Source organism: Microtus ochrogaster, chromosome 16 (genome assembly GCF_000317375.1).
Source record: "Microtus ochrogaster isolate Prairie Vole_2 chromosome 16, MicOch1.0, whole genome shotgun sequence".
NCBI classification, from domain to species: domain Eukaryota; kingdom Metazoa; phylum Chordata; class Mammalia; order Rodentia; family Cricetidae; genus Microtus; species Microtus ochrogaster.
The window spans coordinates 7,506,468-7,526,388 of NC_022018.1; the positions used below are offsets into that span (position 1 = coordinate 7,506,468).

The following is a 19,921-nucleotide window of genomic DNA, read 5'->3' on the forward strand; positions in this document are numbered from 1 at the left end:
CGCCCCTTGCTGGGATTAAAGGCGTGTGCCACTTCAACCTGGCAAGATTCTCTTTCTTCTTTCTTCCTTTTTTTCTTCCTTCTTTCCTTTCTCTTTCTTTTTTCCTCTTTTTCTTTTCTTTCTTCTTTCTTTTTTCCTCTTCTTCCTTCCTTCTTTCTTTCTTCTTCCTTTCTTTTTCCAAGACAAGGCCTCTCTACTTATGTAGCCCTGGCTGTCCTGGATCACCCTCTGTAGACCAGGCTAGCCTCAAACTCACGGAGATCTGCCTGCCTCTGCCTCCCGAGTGCTGAGGTTCAAGGTGTGAAGTGAATGCGTGAGATTGCATCTCTACTGGTGGTGGATGAGAATTCTCAATGCCAGGCATGCGTTTCTATTCGTTTTGATTTTTAGCTATTCTTGCCCTCCTGGTTTGAGAAGAATGCAAATCTAAATTCTCTTCATTGGTTTAGTAAATAGATAAACATAAAACATAACTAATTCCACAAGTCAAATTCATCTTGACCAGAACCTAATCTCTTGATGTCTTACAATGATCCTTGCCTAGAAAAATAAATAAGTATATCTTGTGCAAATGTCCCATTGAGTCCCCAGAGCTCAAGGAGGTGAATATGGGATGTAGCACAGAGAGGTCAGTGTGACACCATGGTGCATGCTCCGGTGGGTTCTACCTCGGTTCTTCTCCAGGGTTCTCGGAGAACAGTCACCCAGTTTACATTCACAGGAGGAGCGCTGGATTTTTGTGGTCAGCAGTTTCCTTCTCCTCCCCTCCCTCTTCCCAGCGATGGTGGGAAGAGATGGGGAACATGAGACCTAAGGTTGGCTAGGAGAAGTCTGTATAGTCAAAAGGACATAAAAATGGAGTTCGTGTTTCTCTCCCTTGGGGACAGACCTAAGGGTTTAACTGTGTTAAGATCCAACAGCTACCATTTTTTAATTTTTGACTGGAGGACTTTTTTGACTTGAGTATCAGGTTTGCCACTCCTAGCTGGCCGTCTCTGTAGGACAGAATTTGTAGCGGGGTAGTTAGAGAACACAAACTGCCAGGTTCATCGACCTTCATCTCCTGCTGCCTGGCTGCTGCTTCCTCTCTGTAAACTGTGGCACTCTCATCCCCATGACATTTTGTGAATTAAGTAGGTTGCTAGGAGTAAAATACTCGGAATATTTCCTAACATATAGGAGTAAGAGGAGCTAGCTGTTGTGAAGATTGAAGCTGATTTAAGTGCCTGGCATGCAGCCAGCCCGCAGTGGATGGTGGTAGTGGTGGTGGCGGAAGTGCTATTAGCAGTAGTGCGGGTTTGTGCTGCTTCCATATGAGTAGGATAATTTTTTTAAGAAAGACATTGGGAGTTGTGAGTGCCTGACCCCACCCCCCTCCAACTACCCTCAGGCTCATTGAATTGTTGGAAGCTTTTACAGGACACTGAAAACATTTCACACTCATGGTTATGTACAGGGAAAGGAAATGAATTTAAAATCCATAAGAGAAAAGGGCATCATAGGCAGTGTCCAGGAGCACCCAGGTCCAAGCTTCCGGTCACTTGCTTCTAGTGAAGTTATGCAGGGATGTGTTCACTCCTCCCATCAACTATGCATGGGCAAGACTTATAAAACATTGTCAGCTCCAAGACCCGCAAAGCTTGGTGTGCAGGAGTTTTAGTGGGGATCAGTTCTGTAGGTCTGAGACCCGAGACGTTTGGGGAACAGCTATAGCTAGTTACCTTTAGGATGATCTGAGTGAGAATTACTTGCCTGTAGGCTCATGTCTTTGAACCCTTGGTTTCCAGTTGGTGGTGCTGTGTGTGGAGGCTTAGGAGGTGTGGCTTTGCAGGAGGAAGTACGTCACTGGCAGTGGCATTGAGACTTTAAGACTCCACCCTACTCCCAGTTTGCTTTCTCTGCCTCATGCTTGCTGCTCCATGCTGTCCCAGGCCCATGCCTGCCTGCTGCCATGTCTCTGTCATATGGTGATGGACTCTCATCCTCTGGAATCATAAGCCCAAATAAATCTTCTTTCTATAAGTTGCCTAGGATATAGAATTTTATAACAATGATAGAAGTAACTAAGACATATACCGAGCAAACTGTCAGCATCAATGATCTGATGTCCCCCACTATGTTAGAGAGTCAAGGCAGTCATGTTTATAACGAAGTTCCAAAGGCTCAGCGGTTGTTACTTCCCTGCCTCAAACCAATCAGAGGCCATTCCTGTCTTGGGGAATCTGAGCAGCTCAAGTCTGCTTGAGCTAGTTCTTTGCTGCAGAACAGCTTAGGAATTTCAAGATCAAAGAGAGAAAACGATTCAAGGATATGCTGAGTGGGAGCAAATAGGAATTTACCCCGAAGGAAAAGAGCTCCTAAAAGTATAATGTATTCTACACTGGAGGACCTGTGTGTAGATATTTGCGAGAGTTTATTTAAACCACTTTGAATTTGTTGTTTTTTTTCTCTCTCTCTTTCTCTCCCCCATTCCTCCCTCCCCCCCCCTCTGTGTTAAACGATTTACTTTTATTTTATATGCATTGGTGTTTTACCTGCATGTGTGTCTCTGTGAGGATGTTGGGTCCCCTGAAACTGAAGTTACAGACAGTTGTGAGCTGCCATGTGGATGCTGGGAACTGACTCCGGGTCCTCTGGAAGATCAGTCAGTGTTCTTAATGGCTGAGCCACCTCTCCAGCCACCGGGTCGGTGTTTGTTATTGGCCAGTCTCTGAGTAGCTAAAATTCTTGTCTGGTTAAGGTTAAATGAATGGAAAAAGAACTAGGCTGTTTTCCGTGTGCTTGTGGCAGGACATTTTCAAAGGGCTGCTTGTTTCTTCTGTAAGCGCTTAGCTTTTCCGTAGACATTTTATTCATGGTGATTACCAAGGAAGGCTGGGAGGCCTGTGAAACTTGGTCATAACACAACCAGCTGGCAGGCAAGATGTCTGGGACTATTTTGTGATTCTTTCCCTGAGACTTTGCACATTGGCCAATATTTTTCTTGCCTCAGAAAGTTGTTTATCCAAAAGTAATAGTCACTTTTAAAAGATTCAGACAACAGTGATACATCCAAGGATCTCTGTGGCATTTATGCATAACATAAGAACGTGTTCTTTGACTTGAAGACATGGTCCTCACTGTCCAGAGCTATAGAGCTTTCCTAAGTAAGGAAAGGGCAGTTTCACATGGGAACCAAACGTGGCTGCTCTGACCTAATAAAAGGAGACTGAAGTGTTTATCTAGCTATTCTAAATCAATAAAAACTCGGGAGTCAGCTATGGGGTAAAAATCTGAATGATCAGAGAAATGGTGGAGAAGTGACCAGTGGCATCTTCTGTCTCTCTAAGCTCCACCCTGCTACTTCCTGTGTCTCTGTGTGTCCTGAGCCCTCCAAAACCTTTATGGCTAATTTTAGTCAGCTAGTAGCTAGCTCCACCCTCTGATTCAAAATAAACTTTATTGTCAGTCTCGGAGTGTCAGAGCGCAATCAAAATATCCCATAATAGTAGACTATAGCTGAATGTCGGCCTCTGTTGTCACGTGCTTTTGGGGAGTCAGACCTTGCACTGCTTTGACAAATTGCGTGAGAGAAAGTGTTTACAGGAGACAGGTCATTTCTTGGCTCACTGTTTCAGTCTGCGGTCGGCTGGCTCCCATGATGAGGCACAGCATCATAGCAGAGAGTGCTGGTGACAGAGTAGAGATGCTTACCTTATAGTGACAGCAAGAAAGGGTGTGGGCTGGGCGGAGGAGAGACAGACAGAGAGAGACAGAGAGACAGATGCACAGCGAAAATATGAGTGCCACCAGGGAGGGAACAAGAGCTTCAATTTCATGCTCTCCAGTGATCCTTCCTTCAGCCACAGCCCACCTTTCATCAACAATGCCATCAGGTTTTGATTCCATCTGTGGATTAATCCATTACTGAAGTCAGGGCTCTCAGGATTCAGCCACATCTCAAGGGCTGGGTCCACAGGTCTAAGACCCAGCCTTCAACATATGAGCTCGCTGGGAGATACTTCATATCTAAACTGTAAGGTTACTTACTTATATTTTGCTTTCATGTATATGGTGTGTGTGTGTGTGTGTGTGTGTGTGTGTGTGTGTGCGCACACGTGTGCATACATGCTCATGTGCATATAGAAACCAAAGGTCAGTGTCAGGTGTCTTCCTCAATTACTCTCTTCCTTTAAGTTCTTTAAAAATGTGTTCTTTGGTAATTTCATAGATGAATACATGTAGTAAGATCATATCCGCCCATGCCAACTTCCCACCTCCGGCTTTTCCTGGACCACCCTCAACAATTCCAGCTCCATCATGCCGTCTTTCCTCCCACCTTCTTTTTCTTCTTCCCCTCTGAGTCCAATTAGCTCCATTATGCACATGGGTGTAGGACAGCATCCTCTGGAATGTGAGCATCCATCCATGGGCCACAGGACTGAAGCACAGACTCTCCCTCTCCTAGTGGCCATCAACTGCCATCAGCTACTCTGCTAAAGGTGGGGCCTAGTGTAGTTCTTCATTGTCCATGTTAGAGCGTTGAGTGGCTTGATCTTGTGGCAGCAACCATGGCTGCTGTGGTAGGAGTTAATGAGTGAGGGCCCGGTTGTGTCCTGAGACATTTCCTAAGCCATCTTCCCGGACCTCTGCTCCTACACTCATTCCCCGGACTCCGAATCTTGGTAGGAGGAAGGGGTGTCTGTAGAGATCCCACTTAGCGCCGCACACTCTGCAGTTACTTCTCTGCACTCTGACTTCTCATGCGTCTGTTAACCTCAGACCACTGCATAAAGAGGCTTCTTTGATGAGGTCCACCTCCTGTTGTGAAAAAGATTCCGTTATTGAACCCAGAGCTCATGGATTTGCCTAGACTGGTGGGCACTGAGCTCCAGGAATCTACCTTTCTCCTCCTTCCCAGCACTGGGAGCTACCACGCCCAGCTTTTACGTGGGTGCTGGGGATCCGAACTCAAGTCTTCATGCTTGCACAGCAGGCACTGACCGAGCCTCTCCGAGCCCACCGTCTTTCCTGAGGTTTACCTTCTATTACTTTATTCCCAGGGAGGGACTGGCATACTGGTGTTGGGCTGTACTTCTTAATTCCCCGGCTGCAGACTGTCGTGTTTATAACGGGGAAACTGTTTGGAGTATTTCCTCTCTATGTTTCTCCTGCTAGACTATTGTCCATGGAAAATCTCTTAGGTAATCCTTTGTCTTCGGTGTGAACTTTTATAGCTCATCCAAAAAAGACCACTTTATGTTAAAAAAAAAAAATCTAAACCTAAAGCCACTTAAATTATTATTTGAAGAGCAGAATATGTTTTCCTCCTCTGTTGAAACTGCTTTTGTTTTCAAAGCTTCCTGCTGTGTGTGTGTGTTAATTAGAACAGTTTTGGCATCTGAATCCAAGTTACGTTTACACAACGAACCCACATGAAACCTGGTATTCATGGTTAAAAATAAAACCAAACACCTCCAGACTTCATTCTAAAACACTTTTCAGTCAAACATGTCTGAATGTCAACTGCCTGTAAGGACTCATTACGATCACTCTGATTTTCTTGAAGTGATGGAAAGATTTGTTTTTGTTTGAACTGTCCTCTTCAATTTCTCAGATGCATTCGTTTTTCTTCTTTACGCCTGTCTGATCGCCAAGCTTCTGATAAAATGACTTCCTTCCCTATTAATACTATAGTGATATTTAGTTATAGAACATTGTATAGTGTTCTCAACACTTTACTTTCTGTCACGAACACTTCCCTTATTTCCCATGGAGTCTCGGGTGAGGCTTCCAGTGTGTTAGCTCTCTGCAGTGCAGGGATTGGGTCTGTCATCTGCAGAGAGAAGAGCGTCAGTCAGAAGGTGGTAACTGAGTCGACCTCACTGAGTTAGGTAGATTCACACAGTCTGTGTGATGAGCAGACTTGGCACATATGTCCTTTGGAGATTCCATACGTGTCTACATGCTTTGCAGAAGATGCAAGCAGGGTCTGTGTGGTTTAGACATTAAAAAATGAGCTGGGCAGTGGTGGCGCACTCCTTTAATCCCAGCACTTGGGAGGCAGGGACAGGCGGATTTCTGTGAGTTTGAGGCCAGACTGGTCTACAGAGCTAGTTCCAGGACAGCTAGGGCTGTTACACAGAGAAACCCTGTCTTGAGAAAACCAAAAAACCAAGCCAAAACAAACAAAAAAGATGAAGTGCGGCTCACCCGCCAGCCTCACGGCTGTTCCTCACTAACTGTACACTCTATTGCTGAGTTGCATGTGTCTATGATCACACTTATTGTCTCTTTCCACTGACGTGTAACTTGGATGCAGGAAGAGATGTTGATTCACTGACGTCTTCCTGCTGGAACTGGAGAGCATTCATTAAGCAAATGAGACTAATATGTCCTCACCAAATGCTTTCCATTGCCTTCTGCTCATGGTTTCTGTTTGTTTGTTTTTATTAATTTTGTTATTTGGGCTTTAAATTTCTTTGGTTTTCTTTTCTAGTGTTTTTTTTTTTAATTGACCCGCCCATCTAATTTGCATCTCATCTCACCATCTTATCTCACCATCTTCCCTTATATTCCTTTCTTGTCTAAATATGGGGGATGGGGCTAGAAACTTCTGCTTCTTATGAACACTTGGCATACGTTGCTCTGGAAAGCGTGTGCCTTCCTCCCTATGTAAATGCGACGGTCTGGTGACCTCTGGTACCAACCCTGAAGGTAGCACCGCTTGTCAAACAGTCTTCAGATTTTAAAGTCCTAATAATACATTCTACCTTGCTGCTTAATATTTTCAGTTTGTGATACTCTTTAAGAACCTAACGTTAAAGTAAAATTCTAAGCTTAAAACTATGATATTTCAGTATGGCATAATGTTATTATTTTACCCCCTGAATTTAGGTGCAAGTTATGGAGGAGAAACTAAAAGCAGCTAATATTCAAACAAGTGAGTCAGAGACTCGGCTATATAAGAAGTGTCAAGATCTGGAGTCTGTAATGCAGGAGAAGGATGACATCATTCAGAACTTGGCGCTGCGGCTTGAAGAGCAGGTTAGGAGAACTGAATCATCAGTCGTATTAATGTGTGCTCCTTACTGTGCAATTAAAGACCTAGCTGAGGTCTGTTTCTCTGGAGGGGAGCTCTTACTGCTAGGATTATGTCACATGTGTTGGTAAAAGGTACAAGTAAAGGCCCAGCAATACCACTTTTGGGTATATACCAAAGGATGCTCAATCATACTACAAAGGACAAGTGCTCAACTTTGTTCATAGCAGCTTTGTTTGTCATAGTCAGAACCTGGAAAACAACCTAAATGCCCCTCGACTGAAGAATGAATAAGGAAAATGTGGTACATTTAAACTACACAACAGAAAAAAAAAATCATCAAAATCTTGAGATTTGTAGGCAAATAAATGGATCTAGAAAACATCATATTGAGTGAGGTAACCCAGACCCAGAAAGACAATTATGATATGTACTCACTCATAACTGGTATTTAAACATAAAGCAAAGAAAAACAGCCTACAAATCACAATCCCAGAGAACCTAGACAACAATGAGGACCCTAAGAGAAACATACATGCATCTAACCTACATGGGAAGTAGAAAAAGGCAAGATGTCCTGAGTAAATTGGGAGCATGGGGATCATGGGAGAGGGTTGAAGGGGAGGGAAGAGGAAAGAAGGGGAGCAGAGAAAAATGTATAGCTCAATAAAATCAATTTTTAAAAAGGGTACATGTAAAAATAGCATTCCCTTTATGTCTTGGGTCACTCAAGGCCTCAAGGCAAGATCTAGTATTTTTTATTATGTGTATACGCACACGCATATGTGTGTGTGTGTGTGTGTGTGTGTGTGTGTGTGTGTGTGTGTGTGTGTAGAGGTTAGAGGACAACTTGCAGGAGTTGGTTCTCTCCTTCCACCACGTGGTGATAGAACTCATGTCATCAGGCTTGGTGGCAGAGCCTTTACTCATGGGCCATCTCTCTGGTCCCAGATCTATAGTAGTTTTGTAGATGTGTCAATGTTAGTAACATTCAGACTTTAGAGTTTAAGTGTGATCTTTTTCATTTGGAAGTATTTTGTTTATAAAAGGCATTTATGTCCCTAAAATATTTGCAGCCAAACTGGATATAGTGGGGCACGCCTGTAATCCCCGAATCTTGGAGACTGACGCCGGAGGATCATTAGTGTGAGGCCAGTCTGGACAACATAAGGAGTCTATCTAAAGAAAATGTTTACAGACAATTGTACATATTTATGTTGTCACTAATCCTCCGTCTGCTCAGGAATGTACCATTCTCAGGCGGCTTATATGAGCATGTAGAGTACTTTAAGTCTCCTGACAAAAATTCACTAGGAGTTGGGTACAATGGTTCATCCCTGTCATCCCAGGATTTGAGAGGGTAATGCAGGAGGATTGCCATGAGTTTGAAGCCAGTCTGGGCTGCAGAATAATACCTTATCTCAAAAATCAACGCAAATGTGTGTTAGTATTAAATGACTTCTTAAGTGGCCGTTTAATATCATTTAAATGTGACTGCTGTGTTTGTCAGATGCTTTAAAATTTTCGTTTCTCTATGGGGTCGGTGTTTTAGTTTCTAGCAGGCCCAACCCCCATCCATTGTGATTTAGATGCTGCTCACATTCTCAGCCATTTTGTGACCAGAGCCGGGTTTTAAGGCTGTTGAATGTGAACTAGAATTTCTCTGTTGTTTGTTTTTCTGGATGTTTTAAAACTAGTGTCTGAGAGAGAAAATAGCCCTGCTCCTAAGCAGTTTTGCGTTCTTCCCCTGCCTTAGTTGATCCAATTCTACTGGTCCAGAAATAATTCCTTTTGTTGCTATATTTAGGGGATTTACTTTGTTGTGTGAGTGAGTACCAGAGAGAGAGAGAAGCGCTGCATGAATTAGCAGTACTTTTGGTATTAGGTAGATACTTTCCTGTTGTTTCAACAAAACTCCTCACCAATCAACTTGAGAAAGGAACAGTTTATTTCATCACCCAATTTGAGGGTACAGCCCATCACCTTCTCCTTTTGTTCAGTCCAAGTCCCCAGTCCACGGAACTGTGCCTTCTGAATTTAAGGTGGGCTTTCCCATTGACTAATCCCGTCTAAAAAACCCCTCAGTCATGCCCAGAGGTTTGTGCCCATGGAGCTCTTGGGTCCCATGAAGAACGGTCTGGTATGTCGTCACATCTGCATGGGCCTTTGACTCCTTTCTCTGTCTGCTGAACAGTTCCTTCCTTCCCTCCTCTTTGTCTTTCTGCGCTAACAAGATCTACCATTTCAGCCTGGCCCTAGACTTCATGATCCTCCTGCCTTAGCCTCCAAGGACTAGGATTTCAGGCATGGAGCACTTTGCCTGACAATTTTGGGCTTTTAAAAATCTATTTGGTGATTTGGAGGTAAATGTGTTAACCTGGAAACGGTTCTAAGTGGATTTGCTTTCCGTATCTGATGATGTGTTGTCTCCAAGCCGGGGAGCTTATGTCTGAACTAAATAAGTTGTTGATGTTATTTCAGAAACAAGTAAGAATGCAAGAAGCTAAAATAATAGAAGAAAAAGCGGCGAAGATCAAAGAATGGGTAACTGTTAAGTTAAATGAGGTATTTATTGCTGTACTTTTCCTTTATTATTTACTTGTTTTGATTAAAGTCTTCAGAATATACAGCTATGAGGAGACAAAATTCTGATCAGTTGGTTATGGTCCTATATTAGGAAAACGTGGCATAGATTGCTTTCATTTTAAAACCTATTATACTTTAATATCATTGTATTTTTAAAATTGAAATATTGGTAGACTCACGACGATGACTGTAAACAGCCATATTATAACAGGTTAATTTTAAATGGCTATGAGTATGTACATGTTATAAAGTTTATAGGTTTGGTATCTGAGCAGCACAGACTAAATGCTGAAATAGTTTTAAAATCATTTTACAGTTTGAAATGCATAGGGTTGAAACCTTTAGCTCTGGACAAATCAATATTGATGACATGATTGTTAAGGGTGATAATTAGTGCTGAAAAAAGTTCACAAGTTTGCAAATAGAGTAATTATTTATTGCCATTTTCTAAATTTTATAATTTTAGTGTATTTTAAAAATACACTAGACTAAAGAATATCATTTTGCTCTTTTAGCTGGAAGTGGAGAATCAGAATCTTCGTTTCATCAACCAAAACCAAACTGAAGAGATAAGAGCGATACAGTCAAAATTGCAAGGTACATAGAGTTTTTGCTATGATAGCTTAGCTGGATTTATTTGGCTGGATGGGAATTTAGTATTATTTTGCTCGTGTTTTAAAGATCTAATTATGAATATCATGTAGGATGCTATTGTCAGTAAATGAAAAAGGATTTCTCCGACTAACCAGAAGTCCTGTACCCAAGGGGTGTTGAACCGAGGAGTAAAAGGCAGAAAAAGATGAATAGTGATATATCAATTTATCAAAGTGGCTGTTACATAGGAAAACATGACTGCATAGTAATTTTGCCTCTCTTCCCTAAATGACAATCCATTTATGGTCCAAAGAATCCATTTTGCTGAAACTACATGTTAATGCTAACCTTGGAGTTCAGGGATCACAGGCAAACCGGTGCCAGCCTCCAATAGCATTTGGTCCTTCCAAGGGTATAGCAGCACGTCCCTGTTATCTTGTCAGAACAGAGCTGGTAAGATGAAGCCGAATGGTAGGGGTGTTTGTGTTAGAGGTTTGTACTTCAGAATTCCAAGACTTACTCTCTGGCCTTAGCAAAGAATAGATCCTTTTAGTGGGATAAACCAATCAGAAATGTGGTATAGCTAGCTATACCTGCTTTGAGGGCTTCATGCATTCTGAACACGCCCTTGAAGTTGGTGTTCATGAAGGCAGCTGCAGGGTGTTCTGTGGGTTCTCAGATGCCTCCTCTGGTTGTTACAAATGACACAAAACTCTGTTCACTCACGCGTTATCAGCTGGGATTACAGGTGTCAGCCACTGCACCTGGCAAGACAATTTGTTTAGAGCATGTTAATTCTTGCTTTCATTTCCTCCATCTGAATGATTAAAAAATAGGCACTGCCATAACTGATCTGAAAGTCTATATTGAGAATTAAGTCTTCCTATTTTCGTAATACTCACCTTCTCTGAAATAGATTGGAGGTATCAATTCTAGTTCCAGAAGACTGTTAATTTTCCTGCTCTCCCTGGCTTACAATTCTAGTCTTCATTGGTGGTCTCTTGGGTTTTGTAACTCAGGGGTTCTGATCCTTGGAAAGTAGGCTTAGACTAAAACATAGATACCACACACACACACACACAAACACATTGTATGTATGTTAGATAATACAATCTATATGTACAATGATATATATGTATATATTATACATATTGTATATACAAATATATGTACATATTACACACAGGTGTGTAGGTGTGTGTGTGTGTGTGTGTGTGTGTGTGTGTGAGTGTGTGTACATGTGGTTGTTTGTCAATGTCCATAGAAGACTGGTTCTAGGATCCCTATGGAAACCGACTCTAAGGTTGTCCTAGGTCCTTAAATAAAACAGCCCAGGATTTACATATAATGTGTTATACACCTTCTCCTGTAACTTTATATTGTCTCCAGATTACTACAATGACTAATAAAAGGCAAGTGTTGTGTAAGTATTTGTTAATTGTATTTTTAGAGACTCATAGTAAAATATCTGTCCATATTCAGTAAAGTTTTTTTCAACTATTTTTGAATCACAGTTGGTTAAATCCACAGATGCAGAATCCATGGACTTGAGGACCAGCTGTATATAATCATTACTACACTATTCCAATTAGTCTGTGATAGATGAGCAACATACAAAATTTTAAAGATACCTCTGAAGGAATATGCTATAAATACTTCTCTTTATTATTAGTTGCTATTTAGCATAACACATGTCACGATTTGTTGCTTTAATTTCCTCAGGTATTTTTCTCTCTGGGACTTCCATGCCTTTGATCTTACAAGCAACAATGTAGAGTCCTAAAGATGGATTAAACCAGTGGTTCTCAATTTGTGGGTCATGACCCCTTTGGGGTTGCACATGAGATATCCTGCATATCAGATATTTATAGTATGATTCATAACAGTAGCAAAGTTATAGTTATGAAATAGCAATGAAAATAATTTATGGCTGGGGGTTACCACAACACGAGGAACTGTATTAAAGGGTCACAGCGTCAGGAAGGTTGAGAACCACTAGATTAAAACCATGATTAGCAATCTGAGGGCTGAACTCAGAAGCTTTTACTCACTGCCCCCCCTACCCCAACACACACACACACACACACACACACAAACACACAAAACCCCACAGATTTTGGGCTCTTTTGTGAGGGTTTCCATTCACCATACTTAAGTAAAAGCTGAAATGCAGTCTTTTTCTTTTCTGGTGTTGAGTGATTTATTCAAGTCCTTTTGTACTTTTGTTCCGTGTCTAACAAACGACTATGAAAGGTTCACTTCCTGTTCCGGGGGATCCGACACCCTCAACAGACAGACACGCAGGTAAAACACCAGTGTGCAAAAAATACAAATAAATACATTATTTTTTTTTAAAAAAAAAAAGCTCAGGCAGGCGGTGGTGGTGCACGCCTTTAATCCCAGCACCCGGGAGGCAGAGGCAGGCGGATCTTTGGGAGTTTGAGGCCAGCCTGGTCTACAAGAGCTAGTTCCAGGACAGGAACCAAAGCTACAGAGAAACACTCTCTCAAAAAACCAAAAAGAAAAAAGAAAAAAAAAAACCTTATCTCCATTTTTTGCTTAATGACCTTGCAGAGCTCCAAGGCAAGAAGGTGTCCTGCGTGGCCACACCAAAGCTCTCAGAAGGACAGCACCTGAGCGGTTTGACGTTTGGGTGTTTCTTGTCCCGAGCAAAGAGTCCTCCTCATGTAGTACGATCTGAAGAAATAAGCAAGATGGCATCCAAAGAACCCGAGTTCGCCGAAGGAAAATGCATAGAAGGTATTTACAGATTATATCAACCTACCTCGGCATTTTTTAAAAAGCGAAAACATCATTCACAACGATTAATCAGAGTTAAACTTGATTCTCCCCAGCGCCTCAGTACTTCAAGGGAATATTTCATAAGAGCCGCACAGCACTGAACTTTCTGTCTCGTTATCTTGTGTCTTATGTAGGTTTTTGCAAGGGGCACAGGGGAGGGATTGATTTCCTCCCAACTTTAATGCATTTACCTGCAGCAGGTGGAAAAGATAGTTCAAATATAAAAGGTTATAATTCTAACTAAAAGGCACGCATTTTAACCCAGTTTCAGATGAGAACTCTGCATTTGTATTCATAGCTTCTTGAAAATATTTTTTAATTACCTAATATTTTATAACATGAACTTAATGCTGGCTTAACAGACACATAAAGAAATGAACACCTTTGGGTGGCGCGTACTTTGATAACTGCTTTCCTTGTTACTTCAGAGAAGAAAGTATTGCCTAGATAATCCGACCCAGGTCCTGCGTGAGGATTTCCTCTCTTCGTTTTCACAGCTCCCCTCCACAGTTTGCCTGGTGGTGCAGCCTGACCCGAACACCTCAAGGGCAATCTTTTTTGTTGGCTTTTCCCAATAGTTGTAAGGACGGTTGAGTTTGCAATTTAGCTACGCTGGTTTCCTGGTTCCTTCCAACGCACAAGGAAACTGCTAGCGGTGGAAGTTGCTGCCCGGCGTGGTTTTAGCATTCTGAAAACTACATCATGTTTTTCCAGGCAGAAGGCAGCCTTGTTACCTATTTCTTGCTGTTACCCGAATCTTGTTTACTTTGCCGAGAAGCTGTTTTCCTCCCCGTCCCACTGTTGCAGCAGGCAGCTGACTCTCACCGAGTTTGCCTGTGCCAAGCTCTTGTTCGTTTGAAAATGTGAGGGGCAAGCGGGGCACAACCTGAGGGCGTGTGTGTGCCGCCTCTCGTCAGTTGTGAATTCATATTTATGTTGTCCACGTTCCTTTTCTGTTGGGTCTGAGGTGCTAAGTCATTATTTAGGAAGCTGTTGGTGCATTCCATTTCCCACAAGAGATGGAACCCATATCTAAAGACACTTAAGGGTTTCTCTTACCATTAAAATACATGTTGTAGCTGTACTTAAACCAAGAGCAGAGGAAAGTTTTTCTGTGAAGTTACACATTTTATGTATTGAACTGTGGACACAAAGTTTGTCTCTTTTTTGTTCTTTTGAGACAGGGTTTCTCTATGTATCATTGGCTGTCGTGGAACTCACTCTGTAGACCAGGCTGGCCTCAAATTCACAAGATCCACATGTCTTTGCTGCCTGAGTGCTGGGATTAAAGGCATGTGCCACCCCTAGCTGGCACAAAGTTTGTTTCTTAAATTATGACTTTGTTTTTCTGTTTGGACTTACATTATGATGATTTTGAATGTTAGTGGAAGAAGGGTTGTCATTTTTCTTCCCTTCTAAAATGTAATTAATGGTGTTTGGTTTTTGTTTGTTTGTTTGATGGCTTCTTTCTTTGATGCTCAAACTCAGCCCACTTCACACACTGCTCTTTCTCTCTTTAGATTGTTGTCAATTTTGTTCTCCAACATATTTGTAAAAAATCAATTTATTTTGATACAATTAAATTGAAGTATAAAGATTCTATGCTTTATAAATCCCACATTTTCCAAACTTGTTTAAAAAGGCATAAAACTAACCAAGAATACTTTAAGTTGATCAATTCACATGAAATTGTCCGTCTCTAGAATGTAGTCATGTCAGGCAGGGTAATGCATGCATGCAGCGTAGTTGCGTGAAGGCTTCATGATTAAAGGCAACCTGCCACTGTGATATATCTCCCTCTAGAGATGGAAATTGCAGAGAAGCCTACTGATAACCACGTGCAAGAAAACAGAAGCCAGAGAAAGTTGCACGAGACCCCTTGCAGCTCAGAACAGAACCGGAAAACAAGAGCAAGCTTCGCAACGGATGGTGGTACATCCCAGAATTCCGGGGCTCCAGGGACTGATTGGAGTTCAGACGAGGAAGACAGAAGCAAGGACAGATCCAAGTCCAGATGCACTTCCACCCTTTCCAGCCACACGTCTGAGGAGGGCGTCCACTGCGGCAGGATGGGCAGCGAAGCGTACCTCACTGCATCTGATGACAGCAGTTCTATATTCGAAGAAGAAACTTTTGGGATCTCCATGCCAGAGCACAAGAAACTGTATTCTTGGCAGCAGAAGGCACCATGGAAAGCTCAGAATAGCCTTGCAAAGGGGAATGCTCAGGCAGGCATAAAGGAGCAAGACAGTTCCTCGGATGAACTGAATAAGAAGTTTCAGTCCCAGAGACTGGATTACTCCTCCTCATCAAGCGAGGCCAACACCCCAAGCCCTATTTTGACCCCAGCGTTAACCCCAAAACATCCTAACTCACTGCCTGGGAAAGGAATGCAGTTAGTGCCTTCGGCCTACCTGCCACCCCCAAAGCTAAGGATCCCCAATGTTTTCAGTATAAGTGTGGCACTCACCAAAAGGCACCTGAGCCAGCCACAGTTATGTTCTGAGCGGATGTTTGGCACGAACAGGAATGCCATAAGCATGATCCGGCCGCTGAGACCTCAGGAGACGGATCTTGATGTCGTTGATGGTGACAGCATGGAAGTTGTGGAGAGCATGGACACGGGCTGCGACGACGGCTTGTTTTCCTGTGACTCCCTGGATTCTCCGTATGCGGACGACCAGGAAACCAGCGAGCCCACGAAGAAGGCGTCCTGCAGCAAGCCTCCCACGCCTCCTCTGCACCGCTTTCCCTCCTGGGTAATTACGTTCCTGTGTGCCACACACACGGGGTTCTTCTCAGCCCTGGCCCTTGGGTTTCACACCTCCACCCCGTGTCTTTTTTCAAATATGGCATTGTTCTGACAAGTTCCAGTTTTCAGAATATGGTTTCTTCTTCTCCTCCCCAACCGTGTTCTGAAAACAAACTGAGAAACAAGACAAATGGCAATTCAAAACTATAACTGAAGTTTCAGATAGGGGAATCGGAGGGCAAATGAGCTTTTCAATGTTAGACTTTGGAATTCGGTTTGTTCATACAGGCCCAAGCTAGAGCTAGTTCACTCCGACTTCCTCCAGGGGAGGCAAGGTCAGGGCCGCTCTAAGTTGTACAATATGAAGATGCTTGTTTCCTTTGGAGGCTACTTCTCAAGGGAGAGAGAAACGGTGCTGTGCATGCCAAGGAAGAGAAAGTGAACGGTTTTGAGTGCGGTAGTATTCAGTTGCTGGAGGCCGCTTACAGGTAGAGACAGGATGGGGTGGGGAGAAGGGCTCCCTCTAACTGATAGTTTGGAGTGGACCCTGCAGCAGCTCTTAACTCTCTGGTCTCCGTTCTGAGGTTTGTTACTTGTTAAGAAGAGAGGTTTTGCTTTGCTCTTCATGCACCTAGCAATCCATTACAGCTATAGCATCCTCCCTCCGTCTAGCCTCCGTCTAGCGGAGACTGAATTTCCTATGGAAACGTTGCCTGTGGCTACAGAACCAACCTGTCAGTGGTGTGATATTTCTTAGGAATGTCTACCTTGCGTGATTTAAAAAAAATATATCTTTAAACTTTAGCACGTATTTATTAATAGGAGGGTGAGCATGCCATCGTGCCTATGTGGAGGTCGGGGACAACACACAGCAGTTGGATATCTTGTCCTTCCAAACTCAGCTTGTCCATACAAGCACCTTTCGCCCCTGGGCCATCTCTCCAGCCCCAGTATTTTATATTGAAAATTAAGTGAATTAACCTGTTTTGTAGACTTGAATTTCCCTCCCCATATTGGCACCATTTAACCTCTGGCTTCAAAAGAAACATCTGGACTACCACGTGGTTTGGATTTGGGAGTCGTGTTCATTTTTTATGGTTATTTTATTTAGTAGCCGCTGCAACTGTAAGCTGATTACGACAGCCATGGTCTCCCTAATAGATATTCAGACTTTGAGATGCGTCTGCTTTTTTATTTACTTTCAAGAGAACATTTTTTTTTTCCATTCACTGTCCACATGAAACTGCCTCTTATTTATTGCTCAATTCTGTGTGACCCAAAAAAGTAGACACAAATGGTGTGCGAATCTCTGGAATGCTAGTTATGTTGCCCTTAGGCAGTAGTAAGTTGAAATTTGGCTTCTTTTGTTACGTCGAGATTTTCAAAGACCATGTTAAGCTTTCAAGTTCATTTTATTTGGCAATTTTACCATTTCGCTCTTGAAACTATTTGGTCCTGGAAAAGTAGTATTGCTTTTCAAACGTTCTAGTGAACTGACCATGGGTGAAGGGTCATAGGCATCTTCAGGTTTCCAGGAGATGTCCTAGCTGTTTCAGTCAGTAAGACGCTACTTTAAAACAAACCTATCCTGGTTGACTTGGAGTATCATGCAGGAGTAACCTGTGATCCAGCAATACCTCTGATGGCCTGCTCTTTATAAATCCGTGACCTGGCTTGGCTTGTCCTCTTATCTACAGTGACTCTCTTTCGGCTTTCCTTCCTGCTTCCTGCTGTCTATTCATGCTCAGCGTGGACTCCAGCTGCCTTGAAGCTCCTGCTTAGACTGCCTTAGCACTGCAGGCTTTCTGACTGACCTCTGCAATTAGTCTCCGAGCACCAATCCCACATGTTCAAAGAAAGCGCTCCTTATCTACTCTTTCTGGCACTCATCAATCTAACATGTCCCCATCATCAGTGATCTTGTGTCCGTTACTGTGGACCCTGGCAAGCCTGGAGGAAAAGCATGGCACCAGTTGACTGCTGTGTTCTGGATCAGGCAACTGTGTTCAAGTGTAGACCTTTTATAAAACGTGTGGTGATCTATGGCACTGGGAGCCACTGGGTCCTTTTTCTCATTGGGCAGTGATGCTAATTTTACAGTACCCATTTCACAAATCATGTTTTTGGAGAAGAGGAAACATAATAAGCTAGTTTGGAACAAGATAATAAATGCCAGTGTCATTCTCAAGTCCATTTCTTATTTGGTCCAAAGTCCATTTTCCTTTACTAAAATTCACGCTGAAGTAAGAAGGCAGTAACGTTCAATGCTCTGCTATGATTCTGAAGGCAACTTTTTTTCCTTTTCTTTTTCTTCTAACCGTGGTAGGATATTAAAAAGATATATATGTAATCAATGGCTATAAACAGTTTTTGGCTTGATGTTACAGCTATTCAGTGTTTCTTTCCCATATAAAGTTCTGTAACCACATATAGAATGTTAGAATATTAGAAGTGGTGTTTGTCTATGGTCAATTATTATAAAAAAGCTTTCTCATGACTGTTTTTATGTCTTCTAAAGAGGTCAAGATACCAACCCAATGTTCGGGGACAAAAATAAATAGTGTAATAACTAACAAATGGGAAGAATCCCTGCAAGTCACTCACAATGCTGGGTTTTATTGGCACTGCTGTGTTTTGTGCTAACACTATACTTCTCCAGATAATAATCTGAAAAACAGTTGAAAAGTATTATGTTCCGTGTAATCATTTCTTGGCTGTAAGCCCCTGGTTCAATCTCTCTTTTATATTAGGAAAGCAGAATATATGCTGTAGCCAAGTCAGGCATTCGAATGTCTGAGGCCTTCAATGTGGAGAATGCTAATAAAAGTAAGTGCTTTGCATGCTGTTGCGAGTGCGCCTCGAGGGTGTGTGCATGCCTAAGTTCAGAGCAGACTGGGGCGCAGCCACCGAGAGGCAGGGGCATATGGCTCTGGGGTGATGAGCTCATCAAAGCCATCAGAATCACAGAAGCAGAACACAGGCGATGATTACCAGGGACTGGGAAACTGGGGAAGGGGAGATGCTCTTGGAGTTTCCAGAGGTCTGTGTCACAACACGGTGGGTAAGCCCCACCATAGCAAATCACACACTGAAAATGGGTAAGCCGGGGGATCCAACTGTTCGTGACTTTAAAAAAAAATGTAATAAAAGGGGTTTTAAAGCTATATGATCTTGTATTGTTGTTTCACTAGGCAAGATCTTCCTAAATGTCTTTGGAATAATTGGATTATGTAAATGTTCAGGAAACAGTTGCCTGTTTGTCTTAAACTGGTGTTCATCGTATTCAGGGAAAGGCACAAGTACATTCAACCCTGATGGAGAAGGTGCTCTATTATGTTTTTACCCCAAGAAGGCAAAGCAAAGAGACATGGGCATTTTATCTGTTTAAAGTTACAAAAAAATTATAAAACTATTGGTTTCTTTGTCTTTTCCCCATTTCCTTCAATAAATTACTATAAAAACAATTATTCCCACTAGAAAAAAATAAATCCAACACTTGGTAGGTAGAGGCAGGAGAGGATCTAGAGCTAAAGGCTAGCCTCAGCTACATAATGGGTTCAAGGCTAGCCTGAGTTATGTGACTTTCCCTCAAAAACATAAAAAGAAAAAATAATTCACACAGAAGTTTCTAGAATTCACGGACTTCCGGTGGTTCTCTCTGCCTCCACCTGACCTCCTAACTCACCTAGGGAGGAAACCTTGGCTTTCTGTCCTAGTCCCCTTCTGTTCTTAGCATTATTCAGGAAAGTCTGTATTACCCATGATCACTGGAGTCTCCTGGCAGGGCTTCAGAATGGTGGTGTCTTAACACCCAGTTAGAGGCAAGGCTCTAACCTGGAAGAACATCTTCCAAGGGACCAGTTACTGAATCAGTCAGAGGTCATTGGTGTTCAGTTCTTCACAGCTAGGCATGAGTGAGAGGCTAGAGAAATAAAAACATGGTTCTCATGGTTCTTGCTGTCAGAGAGCTTACAGTCTAGTGGAGGAGCTGCCAACATGAGGAAATAATGGCCCATGAGAAACAGAAGACCTGTAACTGTGTCTGGTGCCCATAACCCCAGCAATCAGGAGGCTGGGGTAGGAAGATCACTTGCTAGTTTGATGCTAGCCTAGGCTCCACAGTAAGACTCTAAAAATAAAAACGTGCAGATGTAAACCTAGAAATG

At 42.6% G+C, this 19,921-nt stretch overlaps 1 protein-coding gene across 2 annotated transcripts in view; it reads left to right on the forward strand.

Annotated features, from left to right (window-relative positions):
* Plekhh2 (pleckstrin homology, MyTH4 and FERM domain containing H2) overlaps nt 1-19,921 on the forward strand; it is a 110,776-nt gene that overhangs the window by 37,477 nt on the left and 53,378 nt on the right. For both annotated transcript variants that reach the window (XR_003377581.1, XM_005354681.3), the window contains 6 exons: nt 6,877-7,026; nt 9,503-9,586; nt 10,123-10,204; nt 12,776-12,961; nt 14,807-15,762; nt 18,506-18,581. Coding sequence is in view for 1 of the 2 variants with exons in the window: in XM_005354681.3 (XP_005354738.1) it covers nt 6,877-7,026; nt 9,503-9,586; nt 10,123-10,204; nt 12,776-12,961; nt 14,807-15,762; nt 18,506-18,581 (1,534 nt within the window). In the remaining variant the exon portion in view is untranslated. The remainder of the gene's footprint in view (nt 1-6,876; nt 7,027-9,502; nt 9,587-10,122; nt 10,205-12,775; nt 12,962-14,806; nt 15,763-18,505; nt 18,582-19,921) is intronic.